At 47.0% G+C, this 17,478-nt stretch overlaps 1 protein-coding gene across 1 annotated transcript in view; it reads right to left on the bottom strand.

Annotated features, from left to right (window-relative positions):
* Positions 1-17,478, bottom strand: part of LOC135260302 (collagen alpha-1(XV) chain-like) — a 51,487-nt gene that overhangs the window by 21,023 nt on the left and 12,986 nt on the right. The window contains exons 5-21 of the mRNA XM_064345545.1: positions 16,895-17,036; positions 14,667-14,713; positions 14,250-14,420; positions 12,435-12,461; positions 11,785-11,847; positions 10,100-10,177; positions 9,155-9,217; positions 8,434-8,583; positions 5,064-5,117; positions 4,833-4,868; positions 4,425-4,559; positions 3,969-4,087; positions 2,728-2,863; positions 2,148-2,210; positions 1,715-1,750; positions 1,394-1,477; positions 374-439 (exon numbers count right to left, since the gene is read on the bottom strand). Of these exons, the coding sequence (XP_064201615.1) occupies positions 374-439; positions 1,394-1,477; positions 1,715-1,750; positions 2,148-2,210; positions 2,728-2,863; positions 3,969-4,087; positions 4,425-4,559; positions 4,833-4,868; positions 5,064-5,117; positions 8,434-8,583; positions 9,155-9,217; positions 10,100-10,177; positions 11,785-11,847; positions 12,435-12,461; positions 14,250-14,420; positions 14,667-14,713; positions 16,895-17,036 (1,470 nt within the window). The remainder of the gene's footprint in view (positions 1-373; positions 440-1,393; positions 1,478-1,714; positions 1,751-2,147; positions 2,211-2,727; positions 2,864-3,968; positions 4,088-4,424; positions 4,560-4,832; positions 4,869-5,063; positions 5,118-8,433; positions 8,584-9,154; positions 9,218-10,099; positions 10,178-11,784; positions 11,848-12,434; positions 12,462-14,249; positions 14,421-14,666; positions 14,714-16,894; positions 17,037-17,478) is intronic.

Here is a 17,478-nt window from a genome sequence, read left to right as displayed (position 1 = left end):
TTCTTTAAAAAGGCACAGGGGAAGAACCATGGTGGCTCTTGGGTACCCCAGGCTTGACTCGTGTTCGAAACTAGCCACGGGGGCGCGTTTCGCTAGTGAATAAATACGCGGGAAGCGATGGCTCTGTTCTAGAGGACGCAGTAGCGCAATTCCATTTTAAGCGATCGTGCAGCACAGCCAGAAACAGCGGTTACTCTCCACATGCACATGCGCCTGAAGACGCTAGTGCTAGTCAGCGCGGGCTGAGCCGGCCGTATCGCCGTCGCTCGTTTACGTTTTTTGCGCGATCCAAGCAGAGGCGTGCGGTTACCATGCCGTCGGCAGCGCTCCGGCCTTCGCCGTGGCGACGGCGACCGTTGCCGCGGTTACTCACCATCGGTCCCGGCGGGCCTCTGAGCTCGGTGAGGTTGAACAGCCCCTGCGTGTCATTGAGGAAGAGCTGCGGGGGAGAGAGAGACGTGTGCCGTCACTGCACCACAGCTATCGGGCCACGGTGCCCGAATTTAGGGAAGACGACATGAACACCACACCCAGACAGTCATCTGGGTGGGAGAGGCGGCGCTGATCTGTCTGCGATGGTTCACTGTCATTTTTAACACCAGCTTGGGGAATAAACCAAGGCCAGTAAATACAAGTTCGTTACAGGTTACAGGTTTTTTTTGCAATTGGTTACAAGCATTTCTCAACACTCATCCCAACCCTACTCACTCACCCCCACTTTACTCACTCATCCCCACTTGACGTACTCGTCCCAACCCTACTCACTCACCACCCACTCTACTCACTCATCCAACCATACTCACTCACCCCCATTCTACTCACTCACCCCCAATTTACTCACTCACCTCCACTCTACTCACTCATCCCTACCCTACTCACTCATCCCCACTATACTCACTCACCCCCAATTTACTCACTCACCCCAACTCTACTCACTAATCCCAACCCTACTCACTCATCCCTACCCTACTCACTCATCCCCACTATACTCACCCACCCCCAATTTACTCACTCACCCCAACTCTACTCACTAATCCCAACCCTACTCACTCATCCCTACCCTACTCACTCATCCCCACTCTACTCACTCATCCCTACCCTACTCACTCATCCCCACTATACTCACCCACCCCCAATTTACTCACTCACCCCAACTCTACTCACTAATCCCAACTCTACTCACTAATCCCTACCCTACTCACTCATCCCCACTATACTCACCCACCCCCAATTTACTCACTCACCCCAACTCTACTCACTAATCCCAACCCTACTCACTCATCCCCACTCATCCTCATTTTGGACATCCTCCCATTGTTTACTTATTCCCCCCCCTTCACCCCTAAGGAATGACCGCCTCCCTGCGTTAGGTCTCTGATCATTGTTCACTCACGTCCTGCAGGTTGATGCTGGGCCCTGGGGGGCCAGGGAGCCCGGGGGGGCCCGTAACGCTGAGTCCGTTCAGGCCCCGCTCCCCCTATATGAGGAAACACACACACCAGAGGACAGGATCACCACCATGCCAAACGTACACCAAGCCTGAACGGGACCAGTGCACATCAGGCATGGGCTACAAGTGCGTTCAGTTAGGGAACCATTCAATGGGGGGGGGGGGGGGGGGCAACAGACAAAGGGGAAACGAGAAAATAAAAATGTATGTGTTGTGTCCATGATAATCGGCAAGGCAACAGGAGAGTCGGTCTGGGGTACATACCTTTGGTCCAGCACTACCTTTGTCCCCCTTCAGTCCCTACAGGTACATTAGGGAAAGAGCAAAGAATATTTCAGTGACAATCGCTAAGTACAGCACATTAGTGGAACTTGTCCACAGTTTCCAGTGTAGGGACACCTAAAGTTGAAATGGTGCTACTGCATCATGTACCTTCCAAAAAAAAAATTAATTGAAGGCTTTATGCTGAACACAGTTTACACTAACGATAAACATTTTTTAAATATCAATATTATAGTAATTGTATTGGCAACCCACCGATTAGGGGATAATTATCTTGTAGAATTCAAATTTAAGAAGTCATGTCAGGAAGTATCAAGTCAAGTCATTCAAATTCACCACAATAGACAGGATGTAAGTGGGCTTAGGTTACAGTCCCGTATCTCTGAATGATCTGAGATTCAGGATGTGGGCTGACCTTCAGTCCAGGAAGTCCTGGCAGTCCATCCTCCCCAGGAGGTCCCTGGTCACCACGCTCTCCCTGAACATCACATTACATTACATTACACTACACTACACTGCATTACATTACACTGAATTACATTACATTACACTACACTACATTACATGACATTACATTACATTACATTACACTACACTACATTACACTGCATTTCATTACATAACACTACACTACACTGCATTACATTACATTACAGCTACCTCATTGCTTACAGAATTGACTCACTAAAGACATTACAATTCATTAATTTGAGTTCAGAGCACATAACCTACATGAGGAAAATTTACATTACAATCATACAATATGACTTAATTACATTACATTATTAGTAACAATGCATTATGGCATTAATTGAAATTACACAATTTAATTTATTTTTATAAAGTTGCTATAAGACGCTTCTGTAATTTGAGTTAGAGCAACAAACCCTACATAAGTATCTCATGCCAATAAAGCAAACTGGACAAAAAGGTTTTTTTCTAAAATGAACATAACTGAACATTTCACAATAAAAAACCAAATCCAATCAACAGACCTTTACAGACACACCAGGAGCCCCGTCAGCCCCCGCCTCTCCCTGCAGGGAAACACTGATCTCAGTACAGACAAACACAAAACAAATGGACTCAAAATCCCACAATTCCATGGGGGGGAGCCATGGCTCGTACCACCTAGCCTGAAGGGCCGGAATGCCTGGAAGGCCGTGAGCAGGAGGTCCTAAGAGAAAAATTTAAAATTGCTCAAGTGAAACTTCCCTAAAGAAAAGAGAAGACGTTGTTTAATTTAATTTTAAAATTTTTCATTGTGTTTAACAATTAAACCAATTAAGGATTAGCAGCCAAATAATGAATAATAAATAAAATCACACTAGTTTTATTAGCAGGGCGATATTTCTAGGTATTTAAGGCTTATTGCAGTCACACAAATAACCTGATCGCTACCGCCACAGAAGCTCCTCAAGCGACGCATCGCAAGAAGCTCGCATAACCGATACGCATCTCAGACCACAAGGCCTCGCACTAACCATTCGGCCATCCTGAGACGCACACAAACTCCATAAGCGATCCGCCATCCTGAAACAGAAGGGCTCCATAGCCCGTATTGTGACCATCCCAACAACAAGGGAAGAGGCACTGCTTATTATAACTCAAATAGTATTACAGGGCCATCCTCAGACATCAGAGAAGGGCCTTTCCACCAATAAACCCTTGGATTACGCCTCTGCCAACCCACAGAAGAGCCTTCCCACTCATTAAACCCGTACTTACCGGGCCATCCTGCCAGACACACACAGAAGGGCCTTCCCGCTCATTTAGCCTGTACTTACCGGGCCATCCTGCCAGACACACACAGAAGGGCCTTCCCGCTCATTAAGCCCGTACTTACCGGGCCATCCTGCCAGACACACACAGAAGGGCCTTCCCGCTCATTAAGCCCGTACTTACCGGGCCATCCTGCCAGACACACACAGAAGGGCCTTCCCGCTCACTAAGCCCGTACTTACCGGGCCATCCTGCCAGACGCACACAGAAGGGCCTTCCCGCTCATTAAGCCTGTACTTACCGGGCCATCCTACCAGACGCACACAGAAGGGCCTTCCCGCTCATTAAGCCTGTACTTACCGGGCCATCCTACCAGACGCACACAGAAGGGCCTTCCCGCTCATTAAGCCCGTACTTACCGGGCCACCCTGCCAGACACACACAGAGGCCTTCGCATAAGCCCGACTACTGCCATGCAGCACCAGAGGCCTTCCACTCATAAGCCCGTACTTACTGGGCCATCCCGCCAGACACACACAGAAGGGCCTTCCCGCTCATTAAGCCCGTACTTACCGGGGAGCCCTTGGGTCCTGGTCCTCCTGGCGGGCCCCGCCTTCCGGAACCTTCCATGTCCTGCAGCAGTAAACACAGTACAGCTGATTAGAACCACGCTAATTAACAGTCTAACGGTCTCCGGTCCGATCTCAGGAACCCAGAGGAACACACTAAAACTGCTAAGGGGAACAAAATGGGGGGGGGGGGGGAAGCATTTTAAAAATTCTCAGACAGATACAAACGGCCTAATGCCATAGCATTTGTTTTCTTTGATTCTCAATTTTAAAAAATCATAGTTGTGGGAGCAGGGTACTTTCAGAAAGTTTTCAAAAACACCCTGCAGATAGCATGCCTTTAGTTTCTCTTCAAAACTTCTAACTTTATAGATTCGTCATAAAAGGAGTAAAACCCGCACCTCAGCATCCAGACGGAAGCCCTTTCCTGGGGGACCGGGGGGCCCAGGTGGCCCCTGGGGGCCCTGACCTCCTCTCTGTCCGGGATGCCCCATCGGGCCGGGGGGCCCTGCTCCACCCGGGAGACCCGAATCGCCCTGCGGAGGAAAGGAGAGAGGTGTCAGTCCACACCACAGCCACACTAAATCAGGAGATTAGCACCAACACCTGAGGCTAGACCGGCAGGGCCTTACACAGCCTGATTCAGATGGAGGTAAAGCACGCCGACTAGGCCTGGTACAGAGTTTATGACCTATACCTCCAGAGCAGGCGGCTGCAGGTTCAAATCTTTTTTCTTTTTTTTTGTTGCTACCACCCTTAATTCAATCATCATGCTAGTAGTGTTCAACATACAGGTGTGCAATCTTTACCTTTGGTCCAGGAGGCCCAGTTACACCTAAATCACCCTGCAAAAAGAGAGATTTAACATGAAAACAATTCCTGCTTAGCATCACTCAAAATCACCCTTGTTTGTACCACACACACACACACACACACACACAAGCAGTTGTGGTCCGATGTGATGCGATCTGTAGCGCATGCTGTATAGAGCTGCATGTATCATGCATTCCCCATCTGTGCAGAAGCATTACTGACGTTACCTTATCTCCTTTATCTCCCTTCGGTCCTGGATCACCGTCCCGACCGTGAAAGCCCTGCAGCGGCACAAACAAAACACTGTGTTACAGAGGGGCTGTGCATTGTGCACCTGTGCACTGTGTGACTGTGCATTGTGTTACTATATAACTGTGCAATGTGTAACTGTGTACTGTGTTACTATGTAACTGTGCATTGTGTAACTGTGTAACTGTGCATTGTGTAACTGTGTAACTGTGCATTGTGTAACTGTGTAACTGTGCACTGTGTTACTATGTAACTGTGCATTGTGTGACTGTGCATTGTGTGACTGTGCATTGTGTGACCATGCGTTGTTTAACTGTGCATTATGTAACTGTGCACTGTGCAACAGTGGACTGTGTAACTGTGTATTGTGTAACTGCATTGTGTGACTGTGTTACTTTGCATTGTGTGTTTACGTAGTGCCGCTTGTTTCAACCATGAACTGTGACTGTGCGTGATGTGTAACTGATTGTATGCATTGTGTGACTGTGTTACTTTGCATTGTGTTACTATGCACTGTGTCACTGTGTACTGTGTAACTGTGCATTGTGTAACTGCATTGTGTTACTCTGCATTGTATCACCCTAGGTGGGCCTCATTCCAATTCACACCTAAAAATATTGTGTCAGTTGTAGCTTAAAATTGTAGCTTAAGAGGGTTGGCAAATAGAGTCAGTGTGAGCTTCCAGCTGTCTTTATCCAAAAGGCAGATTTCCTCCAACTCCTGTGAGCCATGTTTCTGTAAAAGCTGTGACCCATGTTTCCGATAAAAGCACAAGCCATGTTTCGCTAAAAGTGCATAAGCCTTGTTTCTATAAAAGCATGTGACCCATTTTTCTCCAAAAGCGCGTGAGCCTTATTTCTGAAAAAGCGCACAGTCTGAGTCTGTCTCCGCGAGGTCACAGAACATGCCAGAAGCGAGTTACCTGATGTAACACTGATATTTAAAACACGGGGGGTGGGAACTGGAGCCGTGGTAAAAAAAAACTCCCATAATCCCCGGCGAGGGTGAAGGTCGCGCTGAAGGTCGCACTAAAGCCGAGGCATTGAAGTGATTACGGAACGCGGCCGCGTCGTTCGAGGCGTGCTAGCCAGAGGACATCTGGCTAACTAATGAACCCACAGACGGCCATTTTGGAAACAAAAACAAAACCGCTAAGATCCCACGGGCGGGAGGAAGTTCCCGAACGCTCCTCCACCAACCGGAACGCGACCCCTGCTTTGGTGAGAGATGTGAGAACCGCGTGCTGCCGAGGACCAGACGCTAGCTAGCGGCTCTTCGTACTTCTTCTGTATGAAGCGTACGAAGAACTGAAGATCCATTGTTCAGCTAACTCAAGATTTTAAGGTCGTTAGTTTAAGTAGAGCCATCTTGAAATCTTTATTGTGTAACCCCCCCCCCATGTTTTGACGAGGAAGCCACCCCCACCGCCCCGGGACCACAATCGCAATCCCCCAACCCCATCACATGGCTGTCCCAATTTTATTCCCTTCTGAACTGGTCACCCTACTTTCAACCTCAGCTCCAGGGACCCCCACCCAGACTAAAAGGCAAACAGAATGGGACATCCCCCCCCAGTCATAAGTTAAAAAAGTTTTCATGGACCAGGGGGGAGAATGTAATCCTGGCCCCCTGTTTAAGACCCGGACCATAGACCCCTTTCTCTGTCATGGAGTGGATAGGAGTTCCACGTGGAAACAAACCCACTCCACTGTCCACCAATCACGCTGAGAAGCCTGAGCGCGCTCAGTGTGCTCAGTGTGCTGAATGTGCTTCAGAGAGCCCGTCTGGGGTGGGGTGCTGGCAAAACTGCCGTGGCCCTTCCTCTTCCATGTAAACAGGTGGAAGAAAGTCCAAAAGCGGTTTGGAGCGGAGCTTCAGACAGCTGGCCTGGCCCGGTGCATTAGTATGGGAGTGCTGTGCAGGTGCTCGTGTCACTTCCTGGACTCTGCTTCTCATTGGCCTGCGGTGGCAGATGGTCTCAAGATGGCGGCCGAGCTGACCTTGTTTTTGTATCGGCCAATCTATACGTGCCGTGCATGCGCTCACGTACATATGCACGCGTCCAGAGATATACACACCCATACATACACACTCTCTCACACACACACACACATACACACACTCTCTCACACACACACCACACACACACACACACACACCCACACACATAGCACACGCATCCACACAACACAACACCACACCACACATGCAAACAGCCATACACACATACAACACCACCACATACACAAAACAACATACACCCCACACACACAACACAACCAACACCACAGGCCCGCACACACGCACACACACACACATGAAAACACACATCCACAAATACAGATACTCCCATGCACGCACACACACACACACACACACACACACGCAAGCTTGCTGTGTTAAAAGCACTGAGCATGTGCGAGAGCGGCGGTTAAAAGAGAAACATGGCGGCTGGAGGTGCTGGAGGGGAAATGCTGCCTTTCAAGCCCTCCGGCTCACCCAACCGGATGAACCAGGGCAGTACCTCTCCAGAAGAGAACCCAGAGCCAGAACCAGACCCAGAACCAGAACCAGAACCACTATACCACTCCTCAAACACCTGCAATAAAGGCCAGGTCAAGCAGGTCAAAACACACACACACACACACACACACAGATGCTTTTTAATGAACACCAGGCGCTTCGCAAACATCTCAGCGTCATGTGCTTCTCAGCGTGAGTCCTGGAGCCCTACAGCCCTGCAGGTTTTTCAAGGTCCCGTTAAACCATAGCAACCTCGGAACAAAATCACATCAGGTCGATGATTAGCTTAAATCGGCTGGCTAACCGCTTGTAACGGCAATTACAAGGCTGCAGGCGCAGTAGCCCTCCAGCACCAGGACTGAGCGTGTCCTGACCAGGCCAAAGTCCTTCAGCTCAGCAGGGTTCAGATACAAAAATCTCTCTCCTTTCTTGGTAAATGGTAAATGGACTGCATTTATATAGCGCTTTTATCCAAAGCGTTTACAATTGATACCTCTCATTCACCAGAGCCGTTAGGGGTTAGGTGTCTTGCTCAGGGACACTTCGACACATCCAGGGTGGGGCTCGAACCTGCAACCCTCCGACTACCGCTCTTACCTCCTGAGCTATGTCGCCCCAGAAGGGATCTTGTCTTGATCCCTTCTGGTGTAGCTTACAATGTCTGACGGGATCTGTCAAAGGATCTAAAGCTTTTGTACAGACTCAGCAGCTTAATTATGCTCAGGAGAGCCCTCCCTAATTCGACCTTCTGCAGAGAGTCCCAGGACATGTTTACTCAACGCACATCACGCTCCAGAACACTGGCAGAGGTCAGAGGTCACGCACCGGTATGCCGGGTCTGCCGATGAAGCCTTCCTCCCCGACCCGCCCTGGGGGGCCAGGAGGGCCCGGGGGTCCCGGGAGGGGGTTCACAGTGGCTCCTCTGGGGCCAGGGGGACCAGGCTGTCCGGGGGGGCCCGGAGGACCAGGGGGACCCTAAACACGAGCAGAGGAAACCGCAGGAAACCCATTCAATATCAACGTGAGTGTTTTTACAAGCAGCCCCCCCCCCCAACCCCCAAAATGTGTAGGGAACTGCCAGGGGTCATGGGGGGGAAGGGTTGGGGTACAGATATGGACAAAAACCTTAGTGAATATGACACTTATAAGCTAAATGCAATGTTATCACTCAGTATGATACTTACCAGTTACAGCTATAACTTAGTGAATATGATACATTAAGTTAACTGCACTGCTATAGCATAGTGAATATGATACTTATAAGGCACTGCTAGTTATACTTCATATGCAGTTTGAGTTAATGTATTATATTCACTATGGATCGTCGTTAATATTTTCACTCGTTACTTGGGTCAGAGCCTTGGGAAGTTTGTCAACCACTGAAGAAGAATTTTAATGAAAAGAATTAAGAAAACAAATCACTAATAAAGCAAGCATTCCATTCAACACCTTTGACAACTCAACGTTTGACGCACAGGTGTACATAGATATGATGTTCTGACCACTCCCTAAAACACAGGAGAGAGCAAAACCATACTTTACTCACTCGGGCAAGCTCTGCATCGCTGTCGAAGTCCTCGAACCCGGAGCCGTACGCATCCGCGCCCCCCTGCAGTGTAGGAGGAGTAACAGCAGGGAGCGGTTAATGTGGGTTTACCATCATGATGAGTCGTCTTTGCCTGACCTGAGTCACACATCCTCGCTGACATTTACACACTGTCATTATTCTCCTGTTTATTACACATGTATTATGTCATTAGAGAGTCTGTGATCCTTTTCCAGTTAACCGGTGCCAGCCAGTGGTAGACGGGCTCCTCTCTCTGAGTCAGATTCTGCTCAGGGTTTCTTCCTCTTACCAGCCAGGGAGTTTTTCCCTGACACTGTCGCCCCGCGTGAGCCCTTGGGGGGGTTCAAGTACAGCATCTCCCGGATCTCTGTAAAGCTGCTTTGGGACAATGACCTTTGCAAAAAGCGCTACACAAATAAAATAGAATTGAATTGAATTTCTCCCGGCTCTGTCGCAGCAGTCTGTGTGTGTGTGTGTGTGTGTGTGTGTGTGTGAGTGCGTGTATGTGTGTATGAGTGTGCGTCTGTGTGCATGTGTGCGTGTGCATGTGTGTATAAGTGTGCGGGTATGTGCATGTGTTGTGTGTGTGTGCGTATATGAGTGTGCGCCTGTGTGCATGTATGTGTGTGTGTGCATTTGTGTATAAGTGTGCGGGTGTGTGTGCGTGTGTGTGTCTGTGTGTGCGTATATGAGTGTGCACCTGTGTGCATGTATGTGTGTGTGTGCATGTGTGTGTAAGTGTGCGGTAGTGTACATGAGTTGTGTGTGTGTGCGTATATGAATGTGTGCCTGTGTGCATGTGTGTATAAGTGTGCATGTGGCACATGTGCGTACTTGTGTGTGCGTATGAGTGTGTGTGTGTGTGTGCGTATGAGTGTGTGTGTGTGTGTATGTGTGTGTGTAATGCACAGTGGGGACACACACCGGGTGCCTGGCTGGGCTGGGGGGGCCTGGCGGTCCGGGGGGACCGGGGAGTCCGGGGACCCCCATACCACGGTCACCCTACAGGGAGAGAGGGTCACAACATCAGCCAGATCATGTCATTCTCCACGTGCTCTGCAGACGACCATCAGGGCCGCCCTGCCCACTCCTGACCTTCATGGGGCCGGGGGCCACAACAGCAGTACCATGATTAGCCTGCGTTTTCAAAAAGAGGGTCAAACAAACCACATTACATTACAATACATTTATTTAGCAGACGCTTTTATCCAAAGCGACCAAACCCCGGTAGGCTCCTTGAAGGTACTGTAGGGCGTCCCGAGGCCAGATTTGATATTACATTACATTACAGGCGTTTAGCAGACGCTCTTATCCAGAGCGACTTACACAACTTTTACGCAGCATTTTACACTGTATCCATTTATACAGCTGGATATATACTGAAGCAATGCAGGTTGAGTACCTTGCTCAAGGGTACAACGGCAGCGTCCTACCCAGGAATCAAACCTGCGACCTTTCAGTTACAAGCCCAGTTCCTTACCCACTGTGCTACACTCCGTCCTACATGGATATGGAGTGACTATATAAAGACTAGGGAAAATATTTCAAAATATAAAACCTTTTTCTTTTTTTTTTTTTAAATGTGTGTCTCACACACCGTGTTCAGGCACCGCAATTTAAGCAGAGCGTGCACTGAACCGTAAAGCCCCCCCGTCACACTGAGAGAGGACGGCAACAATTAAAGCTGCCAAAATACAGTACACACGTCAAGATCGCTGCCAGGGGTAATTTCTACGTTTTTTTCGCAAAATGCGAAGTAAAAACGGAACGAGTTTGTGACAGAGAAAATTGCTTCTGGTGAAAGAAATTGACGGACGAGGAAAAAACTGCTTCCCCCTGCGCGTGCCTCCGACTATACAATTTACGATTTAGTTATGATTGCTGCTCACAGTGTGACTCATTCATTTCGGCCAATCACAGCGGAGATTTTATTATGGCGGCGTGATTGGGTGGCTCTGACTGCGTATTGCTAGGCTGCATCACACACTACAGGGTTCGTGAAGACTTTCTCCCTCCCACGAATCACTATGTCTGGCGAACAGATTTATTCAAATGGACCAAACCAGTTCACACATCACAGACTGTTTAGCGTTGGGTCCAGGAGGAAAAGTGGTTGTTTTGACAAAACACACAGCCGGGGTTGTGTGAAGTGGTGATGTAGGCCAGCGTTATGGAAAGGTTTTTTCACAGATACTTATTTTTATTTTTTGTTTTTTTTGGTTTCATTTTATTGCTGGGGTCAGTGATAAGATACAGTGTATGCTGAAATATTAAAACCCTACAACACGTTCTAAATTTGTAATGCGACCTCTTTGTAATGCACAGACATCTTCCACCTTCTTCTGGCACAGAACGCGTCAGCGAACAGCAGGGTGAGTTCTCCACTCAGCCCATCCCCTGTGGTGATGTCATAAGGGTGCGCCACCTCCTGGAGGTGCCACCAGGGATTCTGGGAAAGATCTCCCACACTGAGCCCCACCACCCCATGCCACCCCATCCCAGCACAATTTTTTGTGAGTCCCGGTCAGTCAGGGTTCTTGGAATCATGCTAACCCCCCCCCCCCCCACCACCACCCTCAAACCCCATACAGCATTCCGGGCCCTCCCACCTTCTCTCCTTTGACTCCGGATTCTCCTGCCAGTCCTGGGAATCCCGGAAGTCCCCTCTGTCCCTGTGAAGGGGGGGGGGAGGAGGAGGGTCAGACTCATTCTCCCATCAGGCCGAGCGACACATTCAGAAGAGCCACACGCCAGCTGACCGCTCATACAGTCTGCATACAGCAACATGCGTCACGTTAAATCAACTCTTAACACAGGTCCTATGACATGTTTCTCCCACTTAGCGAGGACAGCAACTGCCAGAATGGACTACAAGGTTACATCTGTAAATATACTCGCAAACTGACGCATTACGACATATTTAACCCTTTAAAGGTGTGGGATCACAAATATGTGATTAGAATGTTCCTAACTGAACATTCTAATGATGATGTAACAATCCCTGCTGGCGACTCAAAGCAATGGAGTTCTAGAACACTGACTTAAAATTTTGAAAAAAAAAACCTTCCAAATGACCAATGCTTCAAAGGGTTAAAAAAAATGCAAAGCAGCTTATACACCGCAAAACAATGTGCTTGTTTCATAGCAACAGTCGCCACCCCAGTATAGATGCACTCCTTCTACATCAAGCAACCCTGCAACACCCACTAAGAGCCAACAGCTCATAGACAATAATGTAGCAACAGTGAATAATACTCACATCGTCTCCAGCTCTTCCCTTTTCTCCCTGAAAGAGTAAAATTAACAATTTGACACAATCCAAAAAGACATTTTAATAGACTGTTTAATAAACAAAATGCACAGTGTAGTGCAATTATATATTATTATATACATGCTCATTTTTTAGGGGAAAAAAGTACAAATGATGTACTCGAAGCAGCTTAACGTATCTTTTTAAAAAAAAAACACAGACTCGTGTTGTGAGTGAGGTCGCACAAAAAAAAGAGGGGCGTTTAAATATTAAGAGCTCGTTTGTGTTGGGGCTGCGTAGGAGCACATTATGCGGAGCAGAGCCAAACTGGCTGAATGGCAGATGCGTCACACGGAGACCAAGACCCTCGAAGGTCGCTAATTGAGACGTCTCATTGCCTGTCACGGCCTCTCCCTGCACTGTTTTCATCTCACCAATCAGGCAATATCAGGCTCGATATTTCCGCACGCAATGCGCCGTAGCCGAAAATGCCAGCAGTAGCAGCATGTGCTACTAGCAAATAAAAACCTGGGTGAGTTCATTAATGAATGTAATGAATTCTCTCCCCCCCCCCACAGAGTAATAAGATTACTCTCCTGGGCGCCAGAGGAGATTATGCGCATGAAGTCGCCGAATTAAGACAATCAAGAGCTGGTACTTCAGGCACTCACAGTATTTTTCATTTTTTTCTCTTCGAATCTCACGATTCTTCAATGCATTTTTTTAAAGTCCCCCTAGTGGTTCAATTAGGGTACTACACAATTGTTTGGTAATGCGGCGAGGGAGGAACCGTTTTTCACTCTTCCCAGTACCGAGTACATACATTATAGATCACACACGTGCGCTCGTTTGACAGGCTCTTTGTTCGCTGTCAGTAATCCAGCTCTGTTTATCTGTGCAATGGTGCACGTGCAGAAGCCGTTTGTTTGCAGCACTGAGGGGTTTTTGGAAAGCTTTCCGGAGGACATTTTACGAGACGAGGAGATGTGGAGATACGGATCGAACGCAACGCTCAGCACTCATAGCAAAAAATACAAGTTAACTTTTTATTCCTCCATCATGCTCTTTCACACAGTTTGCGTTGGATATATGTTTATATGTTTATGGTCTTACATTGTCTGTAACCTTTTGTGCTTCTTGGCCAGGTCTCCCTTGAAAAAGAGATTTTTGAATCTCAACGGGGCTAACCTGGTTAAATAAAGGTTTAATAATAAAAGACCAGTGTATTATCTTTCATTGGGCCGTTTTGGTGTGCTGGGTGATGTCATACGACTGAGCCTTGATTGACACCTGCATGGGGTGGGTGGGGACACAGTCCTGGGACTGGGAACGAACCGACATGTAGGCCTGTCTCCCGTGGCTCCGATTCTTTGTATGATGGTTAATAATAACGTGATATTTCAGTTTTTTTATTTTTAATAAATTAGCAAAAATTTCTAAAAACCTTTTTTCACTTTGTCACTATGGGGGTATTGTGTGTAGACTGCAGAGAATAAAAAAATAATTTAATCAATTTTATAATAAGGCAGTAACGTAACAAAAAGTGGGGGAAAAAAAGCGAAGGGGTCTGAATACTTTCCGAAGGTACTGTAAGTCACCAGCTACTGCTTCCCGATATCATACCACGGAAGCTGAAAATTCATAATTTTTTAAAAATGAAGTGTGAACGTTGGAGGCTTCTTTAGGGGAGCAGCTCTCTGCTCTGTTGCTCGAGCACGAATAATAAAATGAACACGTATTTTCTCACGCGCGAACGTTGTTTTCTTCAGGAGAGCAGCTACTGAGCGCAAAAACATGGAAAAAAGAGGAGAAGGTGAAACTCACAGGTCGGCCGTCTCTCCCTGGCATCCCTGGGGCCCCGATCAGCCCTGGTGGTCCCATGGGGCCCGGGGCCCCCCGCTGGCCTGCGCGTGAGCCTCCGTCTCCTGAGGGGCCCGGGGGGCCCGGAGGTCCAGGCTCACCCCTCTCTCCTTTCTGTGCAAAATGAGAGAATGTCTGGAGCCCGCACACATACACGTACACACATGCACATACGTGCACACACGCACACACACACACACACAGGTACACAAACACACACACACACACGCACACACACACACAGACACACACACATACAGGTACACAAACACACACACACACACACACACAAACTGTATTTATATCTCAGTTCACATTAATACTGAGCAAATCTGCAGGATTCTGATTCCATTCATCTCACAAGAGGCGGAGTTCTCTTACACTTCCTGTTCGCCCCGCCTCGGCCAGCTCCTCCCCTTTCCTGGGCCCTGCAAGGACGAAGAAACTCAAACATTTAATACGTTTACTTCACTCCGTCGCTCAGATTAAAATATGTCATTCCTCCGTCTATTGTCTTTAATTGCGGAAGAGATGCAAAGCTTTATTTGCAGTGGCATGAAAAAGCATTTTGGCCCCTTCCCGATTTCCTCTATTATTGCATGTTTGTCAGGCTGAACGGTTTCAGAACTTTAACCAAAATATAATACGAGACAAAAGAAAGCAGAGGATACACAAACCACGTTTTTTAAATTTTTTTTATTACTATTTTGTTTACTTAATTAAAAAGAAGTCACCTCTCCCGTGTAATTGTGCCCTTAAATTTAATAACTGGTTGCACAACCTTTAGTAGCAACAACTGCAACCAAACGCTTCCTATAATTTATTATCAGTCTTTCACGTTGCTGTGGAATAACAGCCCACTGTGCTTTAATGTTGGTAGGAGGCCAAGAATGGACCGCTCGTTTCAGGTCCTGCCACAGCATCTCTACTGGGTTCAGATCAGGACTTTTCACTAGGTCGCTGCAAAACTTTCATTTGTTTAATGTTCCCTTGCCGCCGATCTTGATGCAGACTCGCTTTTGTGTTTCGGATAATTGGCTTGCTGCACAGCCCAGTTATACTTCAGTTTCAGGTCACGGTCAGATGATCGGACATTCTCCTTAAGAATCTTCTGGTACGGAGCAGAATTCATCCTTCAATAATGGCAAATTCAACGGGGCTGGCTGCAATCAAGCTTGGCTGTGTTCAATCAGGTGAATCAAATTAAATTTGGTTAATTGGTTGATTGAGTAATTAAGGGGGCAATCGCTTTATCAGTTGATATTGTAAATAAATAATACAATAAATACATAAAATAATAATTTAAAGTCAATTTCTCTTTGTCTAATGTAACATTTTGTCTAAAGATCTGAAACCATTCTGTGTGACAAATATGCAGTAATAGAGCAAATCAGGAAGGGGGCAAATACTTTTTCACGGCACTGAATACACGTTTATATATTTCACATAAACAGTTATATATTAAGATATATATATTCAAATATTACATAGCCCAGCATATTAAACAGCAGCTCCAGGATACCAGCTCAATGACCCAGGAAGAAAAGGAGCCAGCTAAATATAAAAGGAATGAAAGGAATCCCATTATAATAAAAAAAAAAAAAATTATGGAGGTTTCTAAACGTAATGATCCATAGAATATGTTTCCTAGTAACACTGAACCCACAAGTAGTGAGGTTTCCTGCAGTCCTCATATGACCAGTCGAGCAACAGTGGCCTGAAATGAATCCGTAATGAAAAAAAAAAAAGCATTTCTTTTATTTAACCAGGGTAGATCGACTTCTCTCTTGCCAGTGAGCCCTGGAGCCCTTCACGTCTTTGGACTATGCTGCCCCCTGCTGGTTAAATAATTCAGCACTGTCACCAGGGGCTTAATGCTGACAAGGACTGCGCGCAGAATTAAAGGCACATTTTAACATAACGATGTTCAGAGTGCCTGCAGCCAATCGTAGTAGCACACTCAGCCCAACTGGTATGGGGAAAACACACTCCTCAGTGGTTACTTGTCAAACATGGTTATGCAGCAATGTAGTGACAGCCTTAACAATTGTTACATAAACCTGCGCCTGGACCCCGAGCATAATATAATATTTTCACTTCTTGAGGCGCACGATAATAGGATTCAAATATTAAATGGAACATAAGATATATCAGCAGGGAGCAAAAAAAAAACGACTATTTCTATGGAATAATCGATATCTGTGAAAAAGAGTCAGGAACAATTTTTCCCCTAAGATCACATCCCTGTCCAATCAGCATGCTCTTAAGTCCCCTCCCACCTGTTTAGCTCTAAATGGCTACATTTTTTCTGAACTAAAACCGATGTAGTGTACAGTGCACTTGCACTTTACTTTCCAGAAGTAAACCTTTAAAATCCTTAAAGTATACCAATTTAGGACACAAAGTTTAGAAGCAGTTCATAAATTGTCCACTTAAAAGCATAGTTCCAGGAAATACCTAAAATGTATTTTAAATTGGGCCACTTTAGTTTTATGAAAAACGTAAGTATACTTAAAGAAATAAACACGATGTACTTAAATGTATTTAAAAATACTTAAGTACAAATAAAAGTTCATGTAGTCCTTTTTTGGACAGGCGAGAGCACTCACGAGTCTCCTCGGTCAGCAGAATGGGCGGGGCCGAAGGTGGCTCTCTGGTGGGGGTCATGTGACCCGAGTACTCGTCGGATTCCCCCGTGTAGGGCACCTCTGTGGGCGGGGCCTTCACTGGCACACTCAGGGCATCCTCCAGCTGCAGGGCAGGGGGGGGGTGGGGGGGGATGGTGCAGGTTTCGTGAGTGTGTTTCTCTAGCCCAGTGGTCTCCAACCCTGGTCCTGGAGAGCTGCAGGGTCTGCTGGTTTTCACAGTGACTCTGCACTTCATGAATCAATTAGATTCACCTACACCCACACTGGCCCTTTTCGGATAAGATTGAAACGTCACCCCAACAATGAAAGCCCAAAACTTCAGATCAGGGGTCATACGTTCAAAACCGAGCTCCAAAAACACTTTGCTGAGAGACTAAGTGTTTTCAGAGCTTGAGAAAACTCAAAGTAAGTAAAGGGCAAAGGTGGTGTCACCAGAAAGAAGTGACTCAATATCAGATTCTCAATCGATCGGTTCGTCTGATAGAGTTTAACTCAACGTTATGAGAAAACAGATACAGATTCAGTTTGGCACACTATTATGAATG

The sequence above is a fragment of the Anguilla rostrata genome, chromosome 8 (assembly GCF_018555375.3).
Source record: "Anguilla rostrata isolate EN2019 chromosome 8, ASM1855537v3, whole genome shotgun sequence".
In the NCBI taxonomy this organism is placed as follows: domain Eukaryota; kingdom Metazoa; phylum Chordata; class Actinopteri; order Anguilliformes; family Anguillidae; genus Anguilla; species Anguilla rostrata.
The sequence above is the reverse complement of the archived record's forward strand: the minus strand, read 5'-3'. Positions and strand labels throughout refer to the sequence as shown.